General features: G+C 53.4%; 1 protein-coding gene across 1 annotated transcript in view; it reads right to left on the reverse strand.

Moving 5' to 3' along the window:
* Positions 1-7,698: 7,698 nt before the first annotated feature.
* Positions 7,699-9,148, reverse strand: part of LOC106902890 (homeobox protein not2-like) — a 10,854-nt gene continuing 9,404 nt past the window's right edge. The window contains 3 exon segments of the mRNA XM_014966719.1: positions 7,699-7,776; positions 7,779-7,862; positions 8,344-8,528. Of these exon segments, the coding sequence (XP_014822205.1) occupies positions 7,699-7,776; positions 7,779-7,862; positions 8,344-8,528 (347 nt within the window).

A 9,148-nucleotide genomic window follows, 5' to 3' on the forward strand; every position in this document is an offset into this window, starting at 1 on the left:
TTTCTCTCCTCCTCCGCTCTCCCCCCCCCCTTCATCTTTTCTGTCCCCCTTCTTCTGGGCACCCCGCAGCTCTTACTTGTTTGCCCATGAGAAATTTCACACCTCGCCTCCGTCGGTGGGGAGAGCCTGGCTCCATTTCCATCCCTCTCCGAGCCGCAAAACCATCCCAGCGGGCGAAAGAAGTGGCGGAAATTTCCCCAAACCCACAGCAAGCACACGTGAAAACGTGACGGGGATTTTGTGCATCTGTAATCCAGGGCCCGAGTCCTTCTGCAAGTGGGAAAACATCATCTCGACTGCGAGCATCCTTTCATTCGCATCGTATTAGGGAGAAGATGGATCCCAGGGCTCCTGTTGCTGATTAGACAGGCGTGTGCTTGCGCTCATTAGGATAACTCACTCAACACCATCAACCTAAGGAGTTTGAAATGATGAGTTCATGCCTTTGACTCTTAAAATATCCCCCAAATTGGCTTTAAAATGGGGTGCTGAACATCAACTTTAGCTTTTAGCTTTGAGCTAGATTTTTGCAGCCATTTCTTCTGTGATAATCCATAATAATAATAAATAGTAATCCATGATCCAATATTAAAAAGGCAATGGAGAACATCCCCAAACCACGTGGCTCCTGGAGCTGGTGGTTTCTCCTTTTCCAAGCCAAATCCTAAGGGGAAAGGGGAATGGGGCTTCATCTTCCCTGAGAAAAGAGGAGCATGGAGTTTCCCCCCAGAGAATAACTGATGTGTGTTCGTTCCTTCATCCTAAAGTCTAAGAAAAGAGAAATTACCCAGGCCTAACGATCATTACTGTGCATGCTCTCAGTTCCAGGAGCACCCAGTGGTGCCAGATGCCAGGGTGCTGCCCTGCCTTGGCTTTGCCGTCTTCAGAGAGGTGCTGAGGAGCTGCAGAGAGCTCCAGGACAAGGTGCTGGTGTCCATTGCTCTTGGCAAACCCCATCTCTCTTGTTTGCAGCAGGACCCAGCCACAGTTTGCTTTGCTTCTGGATCCTTGGCACCTTGCAAGGTCCCATTAACAGACCCAAACTGGTGTGAGGACATCAGGACAGGCACGACACTGCGCTTTGAGGGGATTACACAGCAATGGGAGTGCTGGTTGCAGGTGGCAAGAGCACGGCCAGCCCCACACATCACCCTGCGAGCCCACCAGAGGGATGGCCACCGACTCCAGGGAAATGCTTCATCTGAGATCATGGTGACATTTCAGTGGAGCACTCCCCAGTTTGATCCACTGCCCAAGCACTGGTGAAAGCCCCGTGCAAGTAGCAGCGTGGGCTGGACAAGAGGACTAGGGAACATATGAGTTTCCTTCAAGAATGATATCCCAAACGCCAGCCCACAGAGGAGGCAGCCTCCGTCCTCTCCATCCCTATCTCCTTATTCCATCTTCTGCTTGGCAAAGCTCTCGGGGAGCAGAGGGGAGTGTTCATGCCATGGCAGACTAACCCCCCAAAATGCAGGGCCCTTGCTTTCTGCTCAGGGGTGGGGACAGAGGGGAAAGGCAGAGGGCAGCATCCTTCTCTCCCTCCAGCCCCAGACAGCCAATACACACCCCAGTTGCCCTTCAGACACTGGCCCCGGCTGCATTGTCAGGTTAATTTGGGATAATGGCCTGCAAAGCACCTCAGCCCCACACAGGTCTCATTAGCACTTGATAATATCAAGCATCCTGAGGAATTGCGGCTTTTCCCCCTCCTCCCCAGGGCACAGAGCCCTGCACCCAGCCAAGGGCAGGGTGTCCCAGGACCTGCTCCCCTTATTACTCCATTGCCAAAGCTTCTGGGGCAAAGCACCTCTCCCCCCATCGCCTCGGGGCTTTCCTGTGGGTCATCGCACAGGCTGGTGTTTCCAAGCCAGATCTGAGTTAAGCCCACGCTGCCATGTGGCTCCTCAGGGCTGGATTCTGCCCCGGCCTTTCGGTGGGGAGACGTTGTCCCTTGATCCAAGCGGGGCAGTTCCTCAGTGTCCCACCCCTCGGTGTCCCATCTGTCCTCCTATCTCAGCCAGATGTGACATGAGGGAGGAAGACCTGCCGCAACCTGTCACCCTCATCCTCTCTCTCCGGCTGCTGTCCTCCTGCCTGAGGTCCCTCCACGTACCGCCTGGGTGAAGTCCACGGGTTGAATCCGTGGTGGGGCTACATGCAGCTGACAGCAAAGTCTGTGTGACCCCCCCAAAAATGAGCTCCCTCAAAGGCCTTGGAGGATGCTCCGTGGTCTTCCCGTCAAACACAGACCTGAACACCGTGTTCACAGGGGCTGCAATTGCGGGTGTTAAGAGCATCCCGAAACCACACATTTAAAATTAATTGGGATTTATAAACAAACTAAGCATTGAGGCAGCCCTGGTACAGTCCTGAGTGCACGATCAGCCTGCTGCTCCCTTCAATTATCTTTTTTCTCCTACATTGTTCTCCCCTAATGAGGAGGCTAATGACCAAAGGATGGTTCATAAGTGGTTCCCAGACTCTCCTTGCCCAGGGCAAACACCGTCCACAATAGGATCACAAATTGTAGGGAGAAGCCCCGGCTGATCACATCAGAAACGGTGCAGGGATTTATCTCTCTGCCTTAACAATAACAGTATGTTCTTAATCGCCACTCCAAAGGGACAGCTAGCAGGGGATCTGCCCGGCCTCATCATTAAAAGCTGGCAGCATCTTTGCTAACGCTGCCCCTTTGTTCATCTTTCATTATTCCAATGCTCCAGCCCCGTTAATTCCTCTCCATCTTATTAAATCAATAGAGATGGAGTGGGGGAAGGATGGGGCAGAGCCAGGGTTGGATCCGGCTCGGCTCTCGGCAGGGGTGCTGAGTGGGAGCGGGATCAGAGCCGGCCTGGATAAGCAGGAGTCGAGCCCATACCACGCGTGTCCAAGGCTGTATTTACCCAGCTCCCGCAGCTGGGGAAACTGAGGCACAAGAACATGGCAGCCTAAGACCTGGGAGGAGGTTTTAGGAGAGCTGGGACCACTTTCTCTGACTTCCAGTCCTGCACCTTCTGGCAAGATCCCCTTATTCATCACAGCCCATTGGGACTGACTTGATTTAATGATTTAATCAATCTTTTTAAATAAAATCACACCATTGCAGAGAGTGTGTGGTGCCAGGACCTCTGGTACAGCCCCAGCAGAAGCCCAGACCAACCGTGCCAGGGCAGCAGTGCCACCACGGTCAGGGGATTTTGTGCCACAAACCATTTGCAAAGGGAGAATGGTGACTTTTTTTTTTTTCCTCTTTTTTTTTTCCTAACAGTTCATCTCACCAAAATGAAGCACACTGGTTTCTGGCAGGCCCTGCCATGTGCATGGCTATGGGCACCAAAGGGGGAGGGAGGAATTTCCTCACAGTGTCCCAATTTTTGAGACTGGGATGTGTGCAGGAGAGCCGGTGGGGTAAGCACCAGCAGCTATTTAAAATCGGATATGCCCCATGGCAAACCCAGACCAGGGCTGATGGTGTTCCCTTACCAGACCCTGAATCTCCCCACACAGCCCTACACAGGATTTAGGCATAGGGCTGCTCACTTTTACTCCAAAGGCACTTGGTGCATGGTCCCATATTTCTTGTTGCAGGATAAATACCTTTTAAACCCGTGATTTCTAAACTCAGAGATTTTGGGTGCAATGCTCACCCCGTATAAGGGGTTTCCTTAGCCTCCCAGTTTCCCCTCTGCATTTCCAGGCAAGTCACCCCATTTCACCCTTGTTTTCATGCATCAGGGAGCTACATCCATCTGAGAGTTTAATGCAAAATATCGTTGCCTTTGCTCTTTGGCTGAGCAAGGCAGTTTGGGGCAAATTCATCCCAGAAAGACTGCAAAAGATGGCATGTCACGATGTTTCCTCCCATGACTCGGGATGTCTTTTTTTATTTCCACTGCAACTGGGCAGCGCAGAGCTGGTGGAGCTGCCTGGCAGCCTCTGAAAGCTTTATTTGATGTTTCAATCGGGAATTAAAGGGGAGGGAGAAACAGGGGGAAACGCTCCCTGATCATTTAACAAGATTACATGAGGAGCTGGAGCCTGGAAACACGCACAGCCGACCCCGGCGCCCCGTGTCCTGGCTTGAGTTGGGCTTTGCCTTGAACCTCTGTCGCCAGCAGGTTGCCCTCCCTGGTGTCCCAGCCCGTCCTCAGCACACAGTAATCCCATTTAGCAAAATCCCCCCAAAAAGAGAGCATGAGGGGGCAATCAGCTGAGGAGGATGGGGCTGCCGGCTCAGGGAAGGGATGCAGAAGGCACCTGGGAAAGCAGCTGGGTCACAGGGATTGGGGGGCTGGAGGGGTCCTGCTGCTCCAGCATCTGAATACCCCAGCCTGCAAACTTCTACCATCCTGAGTAAATGTGACCTGTGCAAATAAATCGTGTCCGTCGCCATGTGCTCAGCAGGAATAATCCTGGCGGGAAGGACAGCGGGGAGGGAGACGCAGAGGCACTGCAGGCTACAGCTCCACCCGTTATCCCTTCCCCTATCTCTCCATCCATCTCCCATCCCATTTACCCAGCCGCCCATTTGCACCTATTCACCAGGGTCTTGCATTCATCCCCAATCATCCACCCTTCCATCCATCCACATGCTGAGTAGGCTGTTCCTCTGGGCAAATAGTCCACCCTAATACATTTGCCCACCTATCTCTCAACCTACCTGTCCTCCTACAGGCTGCCTACTTATCTACAGAGCAGAGATTTACTGGGGAGGGCTCAGTGCTGCATCTTTAGCAGATAACCTTTATCCTCTTAATAAGGCTGCTTAATTCTCACTTCCTTATAATTATCTGCCACTGGAAGCCAACTCGGTTTTTTGCAGACAGGTGAAAAAACCAGTGTCTTTAAGAGAGCAATGTGATACGCAGGATTGGGAAGGGACTAGCAGGGTTTCTGGGATGCGTGTGGGGTTTAGGTAAGGACACACAACCAAATGCTCTTATTCTGCACAGGCTTTCGTGGTGGATGAGAGGAGCTAAGGCTCTGTCCCAGGTGGGTTGATCCAGCTCAAGACCTTGCCATTGTCTCTCTCTCCCTTATTTTCCAAGGTGCCAAATCGCTGTGCCCAGGTTTGATCCCAATTATGTGCCCCGGTCAAAGCTGCCAGGAGTTGGGCTGGGAGTTGGGCTGGGCAGCAAGACCTACTCCCTGGACTGGGGAAGGAGATGTCTCCATTGGGGGAAGAAAACTGCATTTCCACCCCCTTTCTGGGTTGCTAGGGCTGGTGGAGGCTTGGCAGGACATAAAATGACCCAGCTGAATCCAACTTTTCTGAGAACCGTCAACTCTGTCCCATTATCAGGGTCAGACCTGGGATTTGGCTTTTCTCATCCTCACTGGAGCAATAATTAGCTGCTTTGTCCTGCAGATACAGTCCCTTCCCCATCCTGAGGAACCTGCAAACAGGTTAATCACTGGGTGAGAGGAAGAAAGGGTATGGCCTTCCCTGCACCCAGCTGTCTCCTGGCAGGCAGGGAAGGAAACACGGGCATCCTGAGCCCCCTGCACCTCCAGAGACCAGCCACCCCCTCAAGGATTATCAACCACCGTGAGAAAAGCCTCCTGGTCAAAGCCTGAAGTGCAGGACATAAAATGACCCAGCTGAATCCAACTTTTCTGAGAACCGTCAACTCTGTCCCATTATCAGGGTCAGACCTGGGATTTGGCTTTTCTCATCCTCACTGGAGCAATAATTAGCTGCTTTGTCCTGCAGATACAGTCCCTTCCCCATCCTGAGGAACCTGCAAACAGGTTAATCACTGGGTGAGAGGAAGAAAGGGTATGGCCTTCCCTGCACCCAGCTGTCTCCTGGCAGGCAGGGAAGGAAACACGGGCATCCTGAGCCCCCTGCACCTCCAGAGACCAGCCACCCCCTCAAGGATTGTCAACCACCGTAAGAAAAGCCTCCTGGTCAAAGCCTGAAGTGCCAGAAAGATGGACGTGGCTTAATTCACCTCATATAAAGTAACTTTAAAAAAACTCAATCAAGCCCAGCAGTTTTAGTAAAAGTCATTTCCCTGGTCAGATGCTGCCCGCAGAGGGGTCTGAGCTGGTCGGACTCTGCAGGATCATCCCCTGGAGCGGGGACGGGTCCCCTGCTGCCTGCCCCGGAGGAGCCTGGCACCGCCGAAAGGCCCAATCCTGCCCGAGGCTGAGCGCTGCCAGCTCCCGGGGGATTAAAGGTGTCCTGAGAACAACTTAACTCTTGCAATCAGCTTGGCCCCCGGCTGGGCGATATTAAAACATCCCCCGTAAGCCCTGTTGTCTCGGGGAGGATTGCAATAAACCCACCGGCAGGCGAGATTAGCGGGTTAAAGCGGCCGGCGCAGGCTGGGCTCTCAGCAGACATGTGAAGACATTAGCACAGTTTGGGCTCTTTGAGACCCGCCGGCTAATCCCGGCTCTGAAAACAGCCGGAACAAAGAGCAGCTTCCGTCACATCGTCCTTCTCCTGGCACCATCCCCTTCTTCTTGCACTGTCCCCTTCCTTCTTGCATCGCCCCCCTCTCCTTGCACCATCTCCTTCTCCTCATATTGTCCCATTTTTCCTTGCATCATCCCCCTCTCTTTGCACTATCCCCTTCTTGCACCATCCCCTTCTTATAGTCTCCTTCTCCTTACATTGTCCCCCCTCTCCATGCACCATCCCCTTCTCCTGGCGTCACCCCCCTCTCCTGGCATCATCTCCTTCTCCTTCCATTGTCCTCCTCGCATCAGGTTGCACACCTGCCCAAATAAACCCTCCACCTGGGTCCAGTCTTTCCCCAGCCCCAAGCCCAGGGCAGCCACCAAGAAAATAAGGTTAGCAAGAGCTGGTGCTGCCCAGGTGAGAACCCAGATGTCCCCATTGCTGCTGTTATCTAGGAGGTCCAGGTCTGCTGGTACTCGCTTGCGTTGAATCCTTGCAAGGAGCTCCCCACAAAGTCCACCCCTGGCTCATCCCCAGGCCAATGTGTCCTATGTGCTGGATTTGAAACTTCTACATCTGCCTAAAGCAGGGCCAAGCAATTAAAATTAAAATCTGGCTAACCTTGGCCCAGCTGAGAGGGCACCCCAGGCCCCCATCTCGCAGAGCCACCACCATCTCTGCTCTCCAGGTGCATCTTCCCTACTTTCCTGGCTCAAAAAGCCCCACAGAGCAGGATGCCATCACTGGGTTGGAATGAGTGAGCTGTGGGCACAGCAGGATGTTGCGGTGAAAATGCTGCTGGCAGGAAGGACAATGGAGATGGATGAACCATGAGATGGAGGTGTTCTACAATGACCTGCGCTCTGTGAAGGTCCTGAGCTATTTTAGAGCACAAGGAGGTATCTGAGCACCAGCACCTTTGGCATGAGCCTGGCTATAGGGCTCATTGTGGGTGGAGCGTGTAGGTGGCCCCTACTCCCACTATCTTCCAGGGCTTGCTCCCATGAACAAGAACCCACCTAAAACTTACTGCCCCTGCATGCATGTGGTGGTGGTGTTCCTCTTCCTCCTGCAAAGATGAGCCCAAGACTTGCATAAATAATTTATTTTCGCACTGCAAAAATAATGGGTGCCCTGTATATATTAGATACACTTATTGCCAACTATGATACAATCATATAATACACACAGAAAAGCAGCCCAAAGGGGCGATTCAGCAGCTCTTTGTCACAGTCTGTGCAGGTGCTGTCCCTGAGCCTGGGGAGGAGGCTATGTCCTGCTGGCCATCATCTAGCTCCTCTGGGAAGTCCTTGTCCTCCTCGTCGTGGTGGCTCTGGGAATCGGGGCTCCTCTGTGGGGTGGCCAAACCCATTTTGGCCAGTTTGGCTTGCTGCTGCTCCAGGCTTTGTTTCCTCCACTTGATCCTCCGGTTTTGGAACCAGACTTTCACCTTAAGAAGAGGTAAAGCTTGGCTTTCAAACCTGGTTTCTCCATGGACCATGGGGTCATGGTCTGCTGAACCCCTGTAGCTCAGGCAGTGCCCAGACACTCCACAAACGCTTAGATGCCCACAGCCTCAGAAATCCCCTGGGTGGACAGGACAGAGGTCCCCTGTCCTTAGTAAGATGGAAAATTGTCCCCTGCAACCCAGGAGCTCAGCCTGCATTGGTGAGCTGGGACCTGCCAGTGGTGGAATAGGTCTAGCTTTCAGGTGGACTTAAGTTTAACCCTTCCATGTGGCCCTAGGACAGCCACTTTGCGACTCAGTTTCCCCATCAGTGATCCTCCACCCTTTTCATGTAAACCATCGCCAATTATGACCCCACAGGGCTCCTGCCTCAGGCTGAGGGACATGGCCCACCCATCAGCACACAGGTTTGGGAGCCTCCCTGGACCTGCTGGTGGTGGCAGGTGGGGATGGTGGGGCTTACCTGCTCTTCAGTAAGGTGCAGGGAGGAGGCAAGCAGGCACCTCTCTGTGCCCACCATGTACTGCTGCCGTGCAAACTCCTTCTCCAGCCGGGCCAGCTGATCACTGGTGAAGATAGTCCGGACCCGCTTGGCTTTTCCAGTCTTGGCTTTGAGGATAGGGAAGCAGCACTTGGAGATCAGGAAACCTGGAGGCGAGAGAAACAGGGGAGGTTAAGGTGGACAAGAGCCCTTTGAGGGGTCCTCTTTAGAGTGGGGTGCCCTTGAAAAAGGTCCTTTCTTGGAGAGGCCAAGAAGGGTCTCTTCTGAATCCAAAGAGACCAAAAGAGTCCCAAGGGTCTGTTTGGAGGGGGTTCTCTATTTAAAGAAGTGGGAGAGCATCCTCCTCTCCCACTCTTTAGAGAGGATCTCCTTGGAGAGATGAATACAAGTCCCTCTTGTAGAGAATCCCTTTGGAGGGGGTCCCCATGAAGAGGTAGAAGGAGCTCCCCCATTTGGAGATGTCCCCCAGAGACAGGCCAGAGGGTCACATCTGGAGGGGCAGAAGAGGGTCCTTGTTGGAGAGATCCATTTGGGAGGAGGCAGAGGAGGTCCCCCATTTGGAGACATCCGAATGGGAGATGTGGGACAGGGGCTGTCCCCCTGGAAAAGGTCCCCTTGGGAGAGAGGTCCCCCCCTTTGAAGAAGCGGCTGTGGGTCCCCCTGGAAGAGGTTCTCCTTGAGAGGCGTCCCACCTTTGGGGAGGTGGAAGGAGGTCCCCGTTTGGAGGTGTCCCCCCAGGGGCGGCGGAGGGGGGGGTCGCGGTGCG

Source organism: Calidris pugnax, unplaced genomic scaffold (assembly GCF_001431845.1).
Source record: "Calidris pugnax isolate Ruff unplaced genomic scaffold, ASM143184v1 scaffold14, whole genome shotgun sequence".
NCBI classification, from domain to species: Eukaryota; Metazoa; Chordata; class Aves; order Charadriiformes; family Scolopacidae; genus Calidris; species Calidris pugnax.